This window comes from Narcine bancroftii, chromosome 7, assembly GCF_036971445.1.
Source record: "Narcine bancroftii isolate sNarBan1 chromosome 7, sNarBan1.hap1, whole genome shotgun sequence".
Lineage (NCBI taxonomy): Eukaryota > Metazoa > Chordata > Chondrichthyes > Torpediniformes > Narcinidae > Narcine > Narcine bancroftii.
Window position 1 is genome coordinate 150437885 of NC_091475.1, and position 20023 is coordinate 150457907.

Consider the following 20023-nt stretch of genomic DNA (forward strand, 5'->3'; position numbering starts at 1 on the left):
GGCCCCCACCCCACCCCTCAAAATGCTGTCATGTACAGGAATCAAAAAATACTTACCAACTGTAAGGAAATGGAATGAGTTACAGCTAATTCACATTTTAGCAGTTCAGGAATAGCAAGAGGAATAGAAATTCAAATTCTTGTGAAGATAAAGTTGTTTTCACATTTGTTTTAAGCACATTAGTGCATTTTAACTTAATTTTAAAAATCTATCACAGAGTCAATGCATATATTTTTAGAAGACTTAATGCTGTATATTAGAGCAAATATTTAAAAGTAAACTTTTGTAGTTGTTTTAGTAAAAACACAAAATACTGGAGAAACTCAGCAGGTCAGTGTCCTTTATATGGTAAAGATAAAGAGATATCACCCATGTTTTGAGCTTGAGCCTCTTCATCAAGGTTTGACAGAATGTAGGCAGTTGCCCTAACAAAAAGGTGGAGAGAGGAGCAGGAAGCAATAGGCAGATAAGGGAGGGAGGGCACACCAACAAGCAGGGGGAAGGGGGTTGGCTCTGTGAATAAAGGGAGTGGAGAACTAGAGGAAATAAAACAGAGGAATGTGGAAGAGAGCGTGAACAGAGAGTAGGCTAGCAGAAATCGGAGATGTTGATATTAATGCCATGCATTTGGAGAGTGCTGTTGTGAGTGAGGAAACAGATTTGGTAGGTCTCAAAGGCAAGGACTCCAAACACAATTTTAGTAGGGAAGGATTTTATTTACAAAAGACAAGTGTGGGAAATGGTAACTGATGCAGCGCGCGCACGCACACACGCGCACACACACACACACACACACACACACACACACACACACACACACACACACACACACACACACACACAGAGTTTACAGCAACCGTGGAAAAGAAATCGTGGACAATTAATAACAAACATGGGGAAAATAGCATGGGAGCAAAATTCATACACACAATGAACTGGTACATACAATGATCAAGAAAAAATCACTACAATGCCCTACCACCCCTTGACACAGTGCAGGCACGGCTCTATGCTACAAGGGACACTAATTAAACACTTCCAATCCTTTTAACAGTGCACATCTTACCAGCAGTTTCTCCAACACCCTTCCACATTTCTAGGCCTGGAGTGAAGCAGGGTGATGCCTAGCTGGCAAAAGAGAGAGAATAAAGAGCTCATGGCACCTTTATAGTACTGGAGGGAAAAACCAAGATCATTTACTGGGAGCCAATGGTTTAGTGCCAGGAGGGTTAATCCAATTACAACAGCCATTGGCCTAAGGCCAGGTTGGAGAGTGCAGTCCAGGTAATTTACATGGAGCCAACAGTGAGGTGTGCACTAATGGGTGGGGTGGAATCAAACCTTAATTGGCAGCTGGTGTGTCCTCCAACTAGGTAGGGGGCAGTGCTGTCACATGAACACCACAACCCTTCCCAATACAAGTGCCCAGAGGGAAAATTAAGTGATGCTCCTCCAATTTACAGGTGCTCTTGGTTGGACAATACATGAGGCCATGGACAGGTATGCCAGCATGGGAATGGGATGCAGAATTGAAATGCTTAGCACTGGGAGATCCCTGACACTGCTCCAGACAGAATGAAAGTGCTCAGACAAGCGATATCCCAGTCTCTCCGATTTAGAGAAGGCACAACAGGAGCAACAGTTGCAGTAGATGACTTGCGTATCTGCAGGAGTCCTCTACTGCAACCTGTGTATCTGTAGGAGTCATCTACTCTGACGTGTATCTGAGGGAGTCATCAACTGAAACTTGTGTATCTGAGGGAATCATCAACTGTAGCAATATTTCAGTTGTGTATCTATGGGAGTAATCTACTGTTTTGATGCTCCCATTTGGGGGCCTACCTACATGTGATTTATTTTTTTATAATTTTTTATTTAATACTTCACTGTGAACAACTTCAATAATAATATATAAAAACACTCATCATTAAAATATACACAGTGACATTTTCCCCCTTTCCCGCACCCTCCCCACCCCATAACATAAAGTAAAAATAAAAGAAAAAAGAAAAATAAATAAACAATAAAAGAATACAAAAGAGAAAAAAAAAGAAATTGTGTTGTCCTAAATTCCATATTAAGGTTTTTCGTACTTGTAGCTTATCTTTTTTATGAGATGGATGCCTGAAATCAGTGGTTTCTAGTATATTCTATGTACTGTTTCCAAATTTGTTCAAATAAAGTATATTTGTCTTTTATATTGTAGATATTTTTTTCTAATGGAATACATTTGTTAATTTCTATGTACCATTGTTGTATTCTTAAGGATGCCTCCAATGTCCAAGTTATCATTATGCATTATTTTGCTCCTACAAGTGCAATCATAATAAATCTTTTTTGAATCCTGTCTAATTTTAGGCCTATTTTTTTTGTCTTTTCTGTTGTATAACAGGCAGATTTCTGGATCTTCTGGTATCTTATTTTTTTGTAATTTTATTTAATATTAAGTTTAAATCCTCCCAAAAGGTTTTCACATTTGCACATGTCCAAATTGCATGTAATATTGTTCCAATATCTTGTTTACAACGGAAACATCTGTCCGATATTGTTGGATTCCATTCTTTTAACTTGTGTGGTGTATCATATGAAATTGAGCATTTATTGTATTACTCATGGTTCCTGTACATAGTTCCTCCCATGTTTCGTTCCTTATTTGTATTTTTAAATCTTTTTCCCAACCTTGTTTAGGTTTGTACATTGCTTCATCATTTTCTTTGTATTTCAATTTTCTGAACATATTTGTGATTTTTTTTTACTACCGCTGTGTCTGTAATTAAGTATTCATATCAGCTACTCTCAGGTAACCTTAAGCTAGTTCCCAATTTTTCTTTTAAATAAGTTTTCAACTGATAGTATGAAAATATTGTACCATGTGATATTCTGTATTTGTCTTTTAACTGTTCAAATGTTAATAAATTATTTCCCAAAAAGCAATCTTTTATTCTTTTAATTCCTTTTCTCGCCCATTCTATTAAAAAAAAATTGTCTTTTGTAAAAGGAATTAATGGGTTTTATGTTAGTATATTTTATAATCTAACATCTTTTGCTCCAGATCTATTCTTTTCCATGTTTTTGGTATATGATGTAGTATTGGTAAATTGTTGTGGTGCATCAGTTTTTTCATCCCATTTATAAAGTAAGTGTTCCAGGACTCTTTCTCCTCGTTTTTTTCTCCTACATGTGATTTCTTGATGAAAGGCTCAGGCCCAAAACGTTGGTTATCTTTGCTACATAAAGTTCCCTGCTGAGTTTCTCGAGCATAGTGTTTTTACTTCAACCACATGGTCGACAAACTTTTGTGTTTTACTTTTTTTGTTGCCTTTGTAGATTTTTTTAAAATAAAGTACCTGTTTGGCTGCAACATGTAAAAATGTTGGTGCATATTGTACAATGTATATGGCAATACACTCATTGCCATTATTATTATCAGCTGTGCATGTTTTTGAAGTTCTGCTACAATTAAATATTAAAATATCATTACAAAGAATAATTAAAAAGCTAGAAAAATGCTTGCAGAATTTCAAATGACTTCAGTAGAAAACTGCTTGCATATTTTCCTCTAAATTCTTCATTCTTGAAAATTCCACAATAATCCTTTATGTTTGAAAATTAAAAGAGAAATTGCAAATCTGAATTTAGTAAAAATAGGAATACTGCTGATGCAGAAATCTGTGACGTTCAATGTACTTAAGATTTTGGAACCTCCTTTCTTTAAGCACTGACTTCCCTGCTGCAAGATAGTATTTTCCAGTTTTGAAAATCCCAATCTGTGCAACTATATCAATGGGAAAGCTCTTTATTGAGACAACCTCTTTGTAAACCATGACTAAATTGGTTCTAATCACAGATAATAAAACATGACTGCATAAGAAATAGATACTTCATGGGATAAAATTTCATGGAAAAAATTGTTGGGGAAATTCCACAGCAACTAGAATTTATTAACCACATAGGCATTCCATTCTGCAGTCACCAGCTGTTATTTTCCTGCTATTCACAATCAATAGATGTGAAAATTTTCAAACATCACCAAAATCTATCCAATGTAAATTTTATTATACAGCATCTAGATTTGACCTATATAAAATGTATTTGTTATTCTACGTTATTAACAATGTAATTCATCTGTTGTTGTTTCCCTTGGAAGAGCCTAATTCAAGCCTTATATGAGAGATTCTTGAGCCATTTACTGGAAAAGCAATTATATTCCATATAGTTTCAGCTCAGACTCTTCCAGGTAAGAGTCAACATCTCATCTTATTTATTTGTGTGGGAGAACTTCTACCATGAAGCCAAGGACTCATCATCTATCCAACATCCTCTGTTAGAGAGGACAAAATTTAATTCACGTCAGTAAAAAAAAATTAAAACAGTTTTAAATATTACACTAACTGTGTGGAATTAAGGTCTCCATTACCTGATTAACTTTAACCAGGTCTGCCAAATTGCCTTTTTTTTTTGAGGTTTTTCAATATTATAACTAAAACATTGATAAAGTAAACATAAAAATGTGAAAAATGCAAAAATAATGAAATATTCATTTTGAGAATGAATACTCTCAAGTAACTAAACAATTAAATTAAGAAATAGAATAAAGTTGCATCACATTAAACATAATAAATTTGCAGTTTTTGGTCACACAAATGAATGATGAGGATATGTTTTTTGGGGAATAGAATGCATACAGCCAAATTCTATATATCTTAACAACTTGAAATGTGCATTTGAGATTCCAGAAATCTTTGTCTTACAGCCGAGTTCTCATCTCGCTCTTCATCAGCAGCTCTGGTGCCATTGTCCACACATTCTGGTTTAGTTATAACTAGAAACAATTGGGGAAAATCCTGTTTACATCTCTGTATAACAAAGAAAAACATTCAAAAGACAAGCATAATTCAATTTTAGAGGTTTCATTTACATTTTTCACTTTAAAGATTTTTGGCTTCAGCTCCTCTAAGTCCCAAATAAATTTCACTTGACATGATACCTAAATTTATCCAGGAAACAAGTTTGAATTTAGTCTACCTTTGTTTTAAATATTTGAGTGTAACTCTTCATTACATCATTCAAAATGAAATTGAAAACAATTAGAAATGTGAAATTAATCCTGTGAAAAATTAGTGACCACACAAGTAAGATTAGATCCACAGCACATGCATTCTGCACATGCTGAAATAAGAACAGGTTTCAGAAGCAAGCAGAAAAATTCAGACACAACTTTGGCTGGAAATCAATGAACTTGTTATTCATGATGGTCAGGAAGAAAAAGGTTTGAAATCCAAAGAAAAAGGTTTTGGAAACCAGAAATAATAACAAATCTGAGAATATTTGCAGGTAAGGAGAGAAAAAGAATTAACATTTCTTATCCATGATCTTTCATCAGAGCAAGGTGAAAGACACAAGCAGAAATCTTGGACACAGGTGAGCATGAATGTAGCGATGCCTAGAAGGCAATCTACTTCTAATTCCCATGTATGGCTGCTGAGGATTTCCTGTAATTTTTGATATTATTCCACATTTCCACCATCTGCAACTTTTACTTTTTAATTACTATCAGTTTGCTGCCTTTTCTTCCCCACGAATTCCCTCCAGAAAAAGTTTCCTCTTTTCTCTGATGGGATATTTGTTCATCTTAGTTATTGCCTGACTTACTGAATATTTCCAGCAAAAAAGTGGTTTGAAGTGTTGTACTCCAGAGAACAACGAAGGAGGATGAGAGTGAATGGTCAAAGCGCACATATTTGGATTTAGAGGAGCCGGAGTGAGAAGTCAGTGGAAATGGAGGTCACTTCAGTTGGAAGCCTTCTATTTCTCAGACCTCCATCCTGAGGCATCCAAATAAGCAGATAAACAGAGAAATAAGGCGAAGAGACTAGATCAGCCCTCCTATCTCATTAATATCGCAGAAAGCGATATACCTTCCTCACAAGCATCAGCCGAGCACTGCCTCCCCTGCAATTCCAGTTGAATTCTGTTCCTACCCACAAAACAATATGGGGCAAACACCTATCAATCTGGATTCTTCTAGTCATCCCTAACCTTCTATGTTTAAGGAACAGATTGTCTCCTGACAATACAACTTCAGTAGACAATCTTAATATTCATAGAAGATGTTTTACATTTCATCCTAGACAACCTTTTCCTTTTTACATATCTTTAGTAACTCCTAACTTGTTTTTGTATTTCTGAACAGTTGTAATTCTATTCGCTCTTACCCTTCTTGATGATTTTTTTTTGTCCCTCTTTTGCTGAATTCTAACATGGTCCCCATCATCAGGTTTGCTGTTAATTCTACCAATTTTTAAGCTTATTTGTTTCATTTAATGCTCTCTTTAAGTTATTCATGGTTCCCTTCTAGTTGAAGCCCCTCTTTTATTACCTTCTCCACATCAGAGGGTACAATAGCAGTCATTAATATGGGAACACCACCTCCAGTAAGGCACTTTTCCAAATTAAAACTACATTGCCACCCCTATCTATCTTTTCAAAACACAAGCGTCCCATAGACTATGATGGTCCCAGGATGTGGCTCATTGTCTGCTTTGTTTGGGGAAATTGGTGATGGTGAATAAAGGCTGACACTGCCAGAGATGATCACAACTCACACAAAAAAAGGAAGAAACTTAAGGCGCCACTCAACCAGTGCAAATATATTTATGCATAAAAATGAATGCACTGCTATTAGATTTCTCTGTTATTTTAATCCAAACAGTCATTATGAGAGAAGACAATGTGCAGAAAAAGTATAATGGTCAAAAATATTACCTTTCAGTTGTGTTGCATTCATATCTGTGTCAGACTCTGATTTCTGCCCTGCTTTCTTGGTTCTGATCAGACCATCCATCATATCGCACTTGACCTGACCCAAGGCTATTAAAGGCAACATTATATTCGCCACCGATGGAGGCTGTAGCAATTCCTTTCTTTGGATGTGTTCCAACACTTTAAGACATTTATGTGATTTTACTTCACTGATGTTTTCTTCCAAAAATAGAAGGTAGAGGGCCAAGTCATTCCAACAACCTTCATCAACTAATATCACCTCAAACTGTGGCAGGAGTTCATAGACCTTCAGAAAAGCAAGATTGTTTCTTAAAGGAAAAGACATGCCATATACTGTGATTGGAATGAGTAGTATATATATAACAATGTTGACAATACTCAGAAGTTGAAAAATTCCAACAGAAATAAGCTTACACTGAAAATATTCAGGAATGCTTGTTTCATTTCGCAAAATGCCAATTTTGACTGAGCATTTGAATTCGTCTGTAAGGAGTGTCAAAGAAATATAATATCCCAAGTAGATGCAGGCAAAAATGAGAAAAGTGAGAGCTAGGACTTTGCGGATAAGGTACATTGCCAACATGCTGCAGGAGTCTTCCTTTGATTTCAAATAACGCTCCACAATAGGAAATGGATAAAAGTTGTCTCTCTTCTTGGAACTAAGTGAAAAAAAAGGTTTTAAATAAAGACCACTTAAAATAAGTCAAAGATTTCTTCACATTATCTGCATATTATTTCAGAATTTTACTGTTACCTTTGGCAAACAATGCATCACATGCAGGAAAAGATGTTATTCAGAGATGAGAGTATCAAAAATGATTAAACAAAACAGAATACTTCTATCAAGCAAAATAATTAATTCTCCACAAAGTGAAATAGAATGATGCAGATCTAAGGCACCAAAGACAAGCAGAGGAGATGACCCATGGGATGGTCATCACGGCAGCAGACCAGGGAGAGGTTCTGTCACTAAGCATACAGGTATTGGGCTGCTTGGGACTGCATTTGGGGGATTCATACCAGGCTGTTGAAGGCATACCAGGTATTGGAACCGTAATGAGAGAGAGTTCAAGGGTGCTGAAGGTTTCCTGATCGTATTGTAGGTTTAGATCTGGAGCTCAGGCTGCTGATTGTTTGGACTGGACTCTTGTGTCGTTGCAGGCGCAGTGGCAATGCTGGAGGCAAATCTACGGACACTCGGGGACTCTGAGGGAACTCTCAGGCAATTTCTGCCAATGGCATATCTCTCTGCCTTGCGACAGACAAATGTAAATTCCATGTAATATTGCACTGTCTTGATTAAATAACAATAAAGGAATCTTGAATCTAGTGCTTTAGATGGTGATAAAAAATTCACATCTCCCATTCGGCACTGGTGAAAAGACCACACTGACCCAGAACCATCATGTTTATGCACCCTTAGGACAAGTTAGAACAGGTTGCCCAGCAATGCTCCATAAGGAGAGTTGCTCCAGAAACCATGTCATTCTGGTTGAAATTTCAAGGTGAAGCAAAATTATTTGAAATGATCATTATTATTTTTCACTGTAGAATAAAAGTATTTTCAACTGACTAATGCTGAATAATAGTATGATGCAACTGAGTATTGCTGGGGTGCAAATGGGCATTCCGTCACACACTTGACTTGTACCTTAGTGGAAGGGTTACTCACTGCAGAAAACAGTGGTCATAGTATTTATGATAATACAACAGGGACTGGAACTTCATTAGTACATTTGATACTTTACCTCACGATCAGTAATCTGATGGAACCACCAAACTCATTAAGTTGCAAGAGGTTGAAATCATTGAAAAAAATGGGTAGGTTTTATAGTGGGCTATTTAAGAGCAAAATGTATAATAATAATCCAATAGCTTCAGAATTACTATTGCTAAGTTACATAGTTAGTAATTTGACTCGTGCTTTGCTCGTACCGGCTGTTGAATAAAGTTGTGTGGAACAGCAATGGCATTGCCCAAGATGAAGAGCTGGCTGATGCTGCTCACCAGTAGGGTTATTTTCTTTTATCCATGCTTGGTAAGAGCTGCTCTGGTCAGAGGCTTTATCTGTAAACTTGGCGGGGGGGGTTAATTATCTATAATGTTTTTGCTAGTCGGTTCTGTGAAGGGGTAGAAACCTACAGATGTAGCAATAGGTAAATGTTAAAAATAAAGTAAAATGGTTCAAGGTTTATACTGTATATTCATGCAAGTGAAGTTTATTCAGTGTGAGTACAGTATAATATTTTTGTATTTTAAACTGTTTATTCTTAATGCAGGCATATTAGTTTGGCATTGTAAGAATAAGCCTCAAGCAACTGGAAAATACATTTATTCAGCATCTACCAATCCCCATAGGTGCAAGATACCAGAGTTTTTACTATATTATGTGTCAATCGCTAACTTCTCTCAGTCCTGGTTAATACAATTAGATGCTTCCAAACTTCCTCGATCATGCAATGTGATGTGAGCAACTATTGAAGGGGCATAGGCATTTTGAGGGAATAAATAAATTTTGAGGCAATTCAAGGTGAAATTAAGGATAATTAATGTAACTGAAAATTGTAGCTTTCCTTCGTAGGAGTTACCAAAACTATCGAGAAACTTCTAGTGTGAAATACACAGGTATAGGATCATCACAATATTTACAACCATATAAAAGTATTATCCTTTTCTCATGTACATACCCACTTTGTTCTTCAAAGGGCTCAAAGCAACTACTTGCATCATATCCACTGGTGTTGACAATGTGCTGTGCGAGTTTGATTCCACAGTTATAGGCCTTATCAAGTTCTTCTATGATAAAAGTTAAGTCACTGTATAGCCTTGGTGCTGCAGTAAACTGCCAGAATGAGGCAGGAACATACATAAGAATAGCTACCAGCAGGAGGATGTATGGAAAAATCTGCAAAGAGAATAAGGAAACCTCAGCTACATGAACACTAAGCAAAGAAAATTCAAAAAGCAAACAAATCCACAGGGTGGAAATTTGCAATTAAAAATAGAAAAGAATAGATATACTTGGGGGGGGGGGGGTCAGGCAGCATTTGTGGAGGAACAAACAAGAGTTTGAAAACCTGATGTTTCATCAGAAGTAAACCAATTTGCAGTTCTGAGCTGGTTTGTACTTCCTAATGAATTCTCCAGCAAATGTTTTATAAGAACAAAACAAAATGAGGGAAAGAGAAAAAACACTTCAAAGCGTTGTAACTCGCTGTAACGAATTAAATCAGGGTCCTTCACATGGAGGTGGAAGATACATGGCATGAGCAGTGAGATCAAGTCCGGATTACAATATGATTAACACTGCTTATTGAATTTTACTTGGCATGCATGTTTCACTGCTTTTCCCTGACCATCTCCAATTCCTCACATCCCAATCAATGCCCCCAATCTGCTGGTCAGCGTTGTGCACAACAATGAAACATCATGACAACTCAGTGAAAACAGACATGTTTCTGTCCTCAGATCTAAAGAAGGGTCTGGGAGTACTGTGCTCAACACCCCCTGTGACAACCTCATTACAATTGATTTTCTCACTGGCTTCCCCAACTTTGCTTAATTTTCTCTTAGCAATTCACAAAACCTAAAAAGCATCATTAAATATCACATGCACAGATCTCTTCTGACCAAGAGATAGCTACTAACAGGAATCCTGCTCAGATGTCAGTGATTTTTCTAAATCATCAGGCTCCAATCTGAAAATGTAAGGTAAGATTTATACTCACTTCCTGTTGGTACTCTGCTCACCTGCCCGAAAGTGCAGATAACATCAAAACACAGCACAATGACAGAGGATCAGAATAGATTATGAGATGTCTCTCACTTTGGAAATCAGGCCTCATAAGGCGATACATAATGGATGGCTAAATTGCTCAAACATTAACAGCAAACTTTCCAATTAGGGCTTGGCAATCAAATAACATAGCAAAAATGGTTGTCAGCCAAGGTTATTTTTATTTGCTGTGTATCCAAATAAACTCTTTGCTTCATTGAATTAAAATACAAACATTTTGAAAGCTTGTTAAACTGAACAAGGAATTCCTGATTAGTGCACAAAAAAGGCCACAAAACAAAAATATTAGACTTCTTCTTGCTCTAAAATAAGGCTATCTCCCAAATTCACTCAAAGTTCAATACCACATTATATTAAAAGATAAAGGAGGTAAAATTGAATTTAAGCAATGGTATGACCCATTGATACATTCCACAGCATGCCAAATGCCATGCTCTAGTAACTGGATGGCTATTTTGCACTCAATCAGTGTATACAAGCAGCAAAAGGCCAATCCTCCCCAAATTATCATTGCTGCATTTAAAGATCAGCAAAATTAAATTCAACTGGAAAATTCTGAACCCATTTGAGGTCTCAGAGAACAAAATTATATATTCAACAATCCAAGTTTAATCAGCATTAGTCAAACATGTTATCAGAATGTAATCCCAAAAATGTCAATATATTTCTATAGTCTACCTGAACCCATGAGTGTTACAGCACACAGAAAAAATCCACTGTGAACTATTAATCAGGCTAGTGATGTAGTTAGTTGAAGATGCCTTGCAGGTGACTGGAAATCCAAGGAGAAATAATCTACATTCCATTGATGAATTTAGTAGATACACTTAAATTGCCTTTCAGTTTACATCACATTATGAATAATATCATTAAACATTTAGTATATCAATATTCTTCTTTCTTTCTTCTTTGGCTTGGCTTCGCGGACGAAGATTTATGGAGGGGGTAAAAAGTCCACGTCAGCTGCAGGCTCGTTTGTGGCTGACCAGTCCGATGCGGGACAGGCAGACACGATTGCAGCGGTTGCAAGGGAAAATTGGTTGGTTGGGGTTGGGTGTTGGGTTTTTCCTCCTTTGCCTTTTGTCAGTGAGGTGGGCTCTGCGGTCTTCTTCAAAGGAGGCTGCTGCCCGCCAAACTGTGAGGCGCCAAGATGCACGGTTTGAGGCGTTATCAGCCCACTGGCGGTGGTCAATGTGGCAGGCACCAAGAGATTTCTTTAGGCAGTCCTTGTACCTTTTCTTTGGTGCACCTCTGTCACGGTGGCCAGTGGAGAGCTCGCCATATAATACGATCTTGGGAAGGCGATGGTCCTCCATTCTGGAGACGTGACCCATCCAGCGCAGCTGGATCTTCAGCAGCGTGGACTCGATGCTGTCGGCTCCTAGAACGCTTCCACCAGCGTTGTCTCCGCTCCATCCTCAACATCCATTGGAGCGCTCACACCCCTAACGTCGAGGTACTCGATATCAATATTACACCAGAAGGTACAGCAGAGTCTGCAGCTTCTGCAACCTACATTGGGCTAAAATTCTCTCGGCCATAAATCAATACATACTTGATGAACAATACATAATGTTTCTCCTGCACAACCTTAAACTTAATGGCATGAACATTTTTTTTCTCATTTTAGGTAACCCCCACCTCTATCTGTTTCCAAGGGTCGCCAACATTTTTTTACCTCCTGCTGTTACCTTTTTATTTAGTTCCATCCCTCTCCCTCCTTCTTTCCAATCTTTTGTCTAATACCATAACACATCACCAGCCATTTTCCCACTTCATATATGTAATATCACCCACTTTTTCATTTGATCTTGATAAAGGCCAGGCACGGTTAGCACCACGCTGTTACAGTACCAGCAACCTGGGTTCGAAGCTGGCACTGTCTTTAAGGAGTTTGTACATTCTCCCCATGTCTTTGGTGTGACAGATTATAGTTATGTTTTTGGGAGATAGATTGAGGCAGGTTTTTTTAGTATAGGTCACATTCAAACACTTCAAAACAGATCTCACATAAAATACTGGAGCTCTGCTCAAGCTGGACAGTCTGGCTGCAAGAGCCTTTGCAAAAGTTTTAGTGAGTACCCAAGAGATTTCACTAATGGATTGTTGTTTTGTAAAGTAACAGATGAAAGAACTTGGAGGAGTAGGTTCGGAGCCACAGACTGTCTGAGAGTGCTGTTTGCTGTTCTAAGAGGGTCATGCGGTTTTTTATATGCAGAGAGGGAGTCAAACAGGCTTTTCTCTGAGAGAGAGATCAGTTCTGCAGTTTTACAGTCAGCAGCAACGACTGGAACAGGATAAGCTGGCAAGCTTGTGGAAAAAACCCATTTGGAAGATGGATTGTGAGTGCTTAGTTCAGCCTGGTCAAAGTACTTGGGGTCATACAAGAGGAGTGGACTGGCTGTCTATTGTTTCACTTGAAATCAGAGAAACGAAAAGGAACTCTGTGGTGACCTGAAATAAAGAGGTTCTCATCTGGAAAACCCTAATGGGGCAAGTTTCTTCGACAAGGAATCAGTTGTGGGTATCCGGGAACAACAAATCTCTCTCTGAAAACCTTCCTGAGCAGCAAACATTTATCTTACAAGCACCAAAGCCTGGTGAAATACATAAATGTTACATTCTGTACCCTGTATAAAAATTACCTGCAACCAGTGAATTTGGAGGATTGAGAAGTGAGATTGGACTGTGAATTCAAGAACTTTCTGAACTTACACACACATTACATACTCATGCACTTAGAATTAGAAGGGGGTTGTTAGGTTAGTTTATAGTTATACTTTAAAATTTGATCCTGTTTTTATGTTTAAAGATAATTAAAAGCAACTTTTGTTTAAGTAATCATTTGTCTTGGTGAATATCTATTGCTGCTGGGTTTATGGGACCTCTGGGCTTGTAACAGTACGTTTTCCCCATGTCTTTGTGGGTTTCCTCCAGGTGTACTGGTTTTCTCCCACCGTTCAAAAATGTACTGGGGTTGTAGGTCAATTGGGTATATTTGGGCGGCATGGGCTTCTGGGCTGAACAGGCATGCTGTATTTATGTATGTATGAATGTAAAAGGTCCTAATTCAAAATATTTACTGACCATTTTTACCCATAGATAGTGCCTGATCCATTGAGTTCCTCCAGTAGCTCATTGATTTTTCAAGATTCCAGCATATGCAGTTTCACTTTTTCAACATTATTTTTACTCAATAGCCTGATAATTGTGGGAAACAAACTGTCCTTAAATCTGGTCATGCATGTTTCCATGCTTTTGAATCTTCTTCCTAACAGGAGGGGGGAGAAGAGAGTATAGTGGGATGGGATGATATTTGGTATTTTAGCTGCTTTACTGAGGCATCAGGAGGTGTTGATGGAGGTTTGTGTGATCATTTGTGCTGCATTCACAATTCTCTGTAGTTTAAAATTAATGCAGGAACAAGTGTGGATATAAGTAATTGCATAGCCCCAGATATGAAAGGGCACGGACATATTGCAAAGAGGGTTATTACATAGAAAATGGCTTTTTAGTCCAAATAATTTGTCTTTCTAAGCAGTTCCCATTTGCCTGTGTTCAGCCAATATCACTCTAAACCAGTGGGATTCCCTTTGCCATAGGTGCTCTGTGATTTGTAAGGGATTGCATAAGGTGATAAGTGAGTGGGGAAAAAAGTTTGCACTGTTTTAATCGTACCTAAATTGACTCATTATATGCAGTTTCATAACTCCAAAGGAAATTGGCCAATGACAATTTTTTCTCAAACAAAATATTTCAGTATCAATTGGGTCTATACCAATGGTTCTCAACCTTCCCTTCCCACACACAAACCACCTTAAGCAATCTCTGACTAATCACATAGCACTTATGGCATAGGAATTACTGAAAGTGGAAAGTGAGTTTAGGGGGGCAGTTCCAAAACTACTGCTTTAAATCTATGGCCTCTAATTTTAGATGCTACTACCCTTGTACAAAAAGCATGACTTTATCTATGTTCCTCATTATTTTTTAAATCTCTATGAAGTTACCCTTCAGCCTCCAGGGATAAAAATGCCAGCTGATCCAGTCACTCCTCATTTAAACCTACCTCTCCCAGTAACATTCTCATGAGTCTTTTCTCCATCCTTTCCAGCATAATATCTTTCCCATAGCTGGGTGACCAGAAATATGCATGATACTCAGAGTAGCAATTGGTACCTTTTTCACTGCATACAGATTGAAGAATTCTGCAGTGGATACTAGAATAATGTCACTGTTAAGAATGACCATTCATGTTAAAACTTAGGCTACAAACATTAAGCATGGAGTTAATTAATAAAGAATATACAAATGTATATAATCAGAGTTATAATATGTGAAGGGTTAAGGGCAAAACTGTACAACTATTAATACAGGATAATAATTAAGTTGTGGTTAGCCTGTCGCAAAGTAAATATTTGGATTGATCCAAACAAAGTCTGGGAAGGTTTGTTTTCTTTAGCTCATGAAGAGATTGATAGAATGATGTGTCAGTACAAAAAAAATTGATTGCCTCAGCAGAGAGCAGTTTTATGCTTTTCTTAGTCATACGAAAAGACCTGACACCAGCTTGTTGCTCATCCAGATGCAAATTAAATATCTCTGGGCAAGTCTACGAACCCTAGTTAAAAGACAACAAAACAGAGGGGCAATCTGCATCTGAAATTCTATTGTCAAACAGATACCAATATGATAGCTGAGGACTGTAACTCTGCCAAATGATGAAGCTGCTTTTATTGACAGATGTAAGCCCATCTAGTGCTCTAACAACAGATACCAGCCAATAAGAAGTAGTAGTACTGACTAGTCAAATAATCATACTAGGATTTCTCATTAAGATTTTATTGTACGCATTCTGCTCACAACAGCCATTCTGAAATAGAAATGTAGCAGTACAGTAAAATCCCTGTCAACTGGAATTCAAGCAACTGGCAGAGGGAAAAAAAAATCACAGAAAATAAATAGGTAAAAAATACAATTGTTTAAATTTGGTTGGTTCACCAATCACACAATCTCAAGCAACCATAAATTTCACTTATCCTGCATCTACCAATCCACATAATGCCGGATACTGGGGCTTTTACTGTATTATAAAAAGAGAAGGCCTTGGAAAATGCATTTTACCTTATGAAGCCACAGCGGTAATCGTTCAGAATCATTCTTTTGGTAAGGCTGATGTAATGAGGCCCAGCAGTAAGCTTCCACGTAAGCTGCTTGCCGCCAGGTGAAAGAACTTGGGGAGAAACAAGAGATTTGGGTACCTATCATAGAAGAACAAAAATTTGTAAACATGAATAAGACAAGTGGTACAATGAAAAAAAATAGAACTATAAGATGATCCATCCACCAGTCGCTTCTCATATCTGCACTAATTTTAAACAACAGGGCTACTTCAAATTGCTGCTATGTTTTTTTACCAAATACCAAATGATTAAGGGAAATATAACTGGTTGCTGTAACATCTGACCTAACAGTGGATAAGTGATTTGTTTCCAACATTATTTAAATGGCCATATTATTGGTAAACAAAGGATATGACTTCACATACTCAAACATTTTAAGGTACAGGGGCAGGTTTTTGAGAAGGTTGTTTAAAAAAATCTGTAGGTTTAGAAAATTGCTGGAGAAATTCAGCAGGTTATCCAGCACCCATGTAAAGCAATAAGGAGTCAAAGTTTAGGGCCTGAGCCCTAAAGCCCTAAATGAGTACTTTATTTACTAAATGAGAACTTCAATATTAGTTAATATTAACCAAGAAGTAAAATGCTGATGGAGTAGCAATAAAGTAATAAGGTGCAGATGAATTTCTGGAAGGGCTAAAAGCTGATGTATAGAAAATATTGCAAAGGTTATTTGCCTTGAAAGAGTCCAGATGGGATGCTTCCTAAATTCCTGACAGAAGAAAGGAGACTGCAGAGGCCCTGACCATAATCTTTCAAAAATTAGGTAGTGTCCACGAACTGAAAAATCATGAACATTACCTCCTTGTTCAAACAATGGTCAGATAAATGTATTGATGTTGCTAATAGGTAAAGCTTGAGAAACTATGAGTGTGGATGAATTACAGAAAGTCAACATGGAGTTGTTAAAAATCAAGCTGTGTCTAAATGATTTAATAAGCTTTGGTGAATAACAGACAGAGTCAATGAAGGAAGTGCAGTTACATGGTCGAGTGCACTTCTGAAATGTGGGTGATGAAGTGTTATCTAATATGTTTCTCATATAAACATGAATTAGGTGCAGGAATCCCTGCAGTCAGCTGATCAGGCTGTAATTGATCATCCAAATTGAAGCTTCGGGAACAAAAGAAAATGTAACTACATGATTATAAAATAATAGGAAATAATATTAAAAAAAACTTTTTTTCAAACTGGAAAAAATGAGTCTCCCAAAGTTGCCAATAAAACCGTTGCATTTCTTATTCTACACTTGATCTTAGCCAAAAGGCCGAGAAGCGATGCATTTCTTATTCTAGAATTCTAAAATAGGCACAAGAGATTTATTAGTGAGATACATGGTTCAGTAAAGGTGACTGGACAAATTTTAAAAAATGTTTAATGAAGAACATGGGTTTCTTTTCTTTGTGATTGATACAGCTTTATACTGCTACTTTGACCATCTATACGAATGTTAAGAGTTGGCTTGCTAGACCTTGCTCATTGCTAGACCAGGGATAATGGTTTCTCTGTTTTAGAAATAAAGGCAGACTAGAATTGCAAGAAAATAATGATGAACCTTAATAAAGCACTAGTTGAGCCATACCTGGAATATTATGTCCAGTTCAGAGCATCACACTTGAAGAAAGCGGTAAAGATTTTATGTAGGCTGCAAAAACGTTTACTTAAATACTTCCAGAGTCAAAGGAATTTAGTAAATATGGAATAGACTTTATGAAAGAGTTTTGTGCTTATTGGACAGGGCAAATTCTGATGGAATCTAATAGATATTCAACACCAGGATGGGTGAAGAGAACGTAGATAAATAAACACTGTTCCCATTGGAGGCAGGGTTAAGAACTACATGATACAGAACATCTAATTACTGCAATAATCTGAAATTGCACAAGGAGCTTTCCTCTTTAAATAAAATATCTAGAGAGGTATATTATGAAAGACTGCCTGAAAGAAGGTCAAAGCAGGTTCAAAATGGAGCAGATTTTTCTGGGTACATGTTGTTGACTTTGAAAATAAAGGACACAGACCTATCTGAAATAATTCTCCCATAACAAAAACATTGCAACACTGGCAGGATTCTCTGTGGTGCAATTTTCTACTCTGAGTGCCCCTGAAGATGCAAAGGCACCTTTGCATGGAGAATAATGGCCTTAATTAACCCAGCTCAAAAGTAAGGAAAAATATGTGATAGCAAGCTGACATTGCAAGATTATCAAGAATTAAAAGATTGAACATCTTTGAATTCAGTCCCTTTTAGACTGATTAGAAAAGATCTAAATACTGATCCAACCCCTTTGTACTTCTCTTCTCCTTATACCAGGCCCAGGACCATTGATGATTAAAAACCCTTCATCGTCCTGTTCTCTCTCTGAATCCCCAGGTGGCAACATTGCCTGTTAGCCAAGAGTGAATCACTGAAACCAACTTCAGGATTTCCACCTTTGTTAATGAATGCATGGAAATCCCATCTTTTCTGCCATGAGGTGACATTGACACCATGCTAAATTTGTAATCACCATCCTATGAAATTTGAAACAACACCTTTCAAATAGAAATTGATAACTATTTAAAGGAAATAATTATTTCTTGGGCCTTCCTGAGCATGATTATAATGCCCCCAAAAAGTCCTTCCAAGTGAAGCAACACTTTGCTTGCAAATTTGCATGGGCTGGGCACCCTCCAACATGATTAACATTGACTTCTCCGGTTTCCATTAGCCACCGCTTTCCTCGCCCATATCTCCTTTCCTCTAACTGTCTCTCTTCCCTTTTCCCTCTATCTCATTTACCTCAGCTCTGCGTTCACTAAGCCAAACACCACTCCCTTCCCCTATCATTTCTCACCATTCCGCTCTCCTGGCCTCTTTTCCATACCCAATTATCATCTTTTGTCTGTTGGTCTGTACTGCTCCCCCTGCTATTTCTTCTATTCAGGCACTGCCTGCTTCTTCCCATTCCTTGAAGAGATCCAGCTCAAAATGCTGGTAATACATCTTTACCTCCTGTGTGAGCCCTGCTGAGTTCCTTCAGCACTTCTGTGCTTTTACTACAATCACAGATCTGCAGACTTTCGTGCTTCATTTGTGATTAGGTACCGAGGGCACTATAGGGTGCCTGACCACTTCGGAGGTTCGGATCTGGAGTTCAGGTGGCCAATGGTTTGGACCGGATTCTGAGTGGCCGCAGCAGCCTCAGAGGTGAATCTACGGACACTCAATGACGCTGGAGGGACTCTCTGTTGCTTCTCTTTCTCTGACAGTAAGAAATGTAAGAGACAACTATGCAATTTCTGCTGGTGACAAATCTGTCTGCCTTGCAGCAGGCAAAAGGGAATTTCATGTAATGGGACACTATTTTATTACTATGACAATAAATTGAATCTTGAACCTTGATTAGAATGGCAATTTCTCTCTTTTCCAGTTCTGAAGATTTGATCTTGAACATTAACTATTCCTTTCCACAGATGCTGCCAGGCCTGCAGTTATGGGCTTTTACAGAAAAATTAATGCATTTTTTCTTTCCATTTGTTTTAACTATTATTTCAATTAATATATGACCGTACCCATACAACCCGATCAAACAGCATTTCTCCAGATGTCGGTGTGCACACAACACACAGTGCATAAAAATCACATTTATACAGAGTTATAATTTAAAATAAATATATATCTTCAACAAATGGAGCATAAACCACAAACAAAATTCAAGCCTCATTAAGAATTGTACAATTCAATTTATAACTTTCACCATTATTCCCTTCATTCTATAACTAAAATAGCAAAATAATATACACCAGAATTACCACTCCTTTCACCTTAAAGTTAAAGAAAAAATTTAAAAAAACTTATCCATCCCATTCACATTTAAATTTCAGATATTCCTTATCTACTGAATAAATTTTACAAAAAAATACACATCAATTTTTAGTTTTTTTAAACAATCAAATACTTTCTTATGCTTTTTTTTATATTTAAACAAAAAAAAACCCTTCACTCTTTAATCTAATAATACAAAAAAAAAGGAAAAAAAATGGGTAGGAGGTTAAAAATACCCCCTCCCGTCTAAACCGCGCAATGCGGTAACTCCCAAAAAAAAATGGGTGTGAGATAACTACACGTAGCAGATGACTTTCAGGAAATAGTGCCTATCCAGTTCTCTCCCCCAACTCTCACTTGATCTTAAATTAACATCATCATTATTTAATATCCCTTTTTTTTAAAAAACATTAGAAAAAAAAAAGGACAACTCTTCTTTTAATCAGCTCCAACTGC

At 37.4% G+C, this 20023-nt stretch overlaps 1 protein-coding gene and 1 pseudogene across 1 annotated transcript in view; both read right to left on the minus strand.

The window, feature by feature from the left end:
* Positions 1-1984: 1984 nt before the first annotated feature.
* Positions 1985-20023, minus strand: part of panx1a (pannexin 1a) — a 32344-nt gene continuing 14305 nt past the window's right edge. Inside the window, exons 2-5 of the mRNA XM_069890816.1 lie at positions 15704-15840; positions 9471-9688; positions 6766-7442; positions 1985-4822 (exon numbers count right to left, since the gene is read on the minus strand). Coding sequence (XP_069746917.1) covers positions 4704-4822; positions 6766-7442; positions 9471-9688; positions 15704-15840 — 1151 coding nt within the window. The 3' untranslated portion in view covers positions 1985-4703. The remainder of the gene's footprint in view (positions 4823-6765; positions 7443-9470; positions 9689-15703; positions 15841-20023) is intronic.
* On the minus strand, positions 16910-17038 carry LOC138740188 (U2 spliceosomal RNA; annotated as a pseudogene).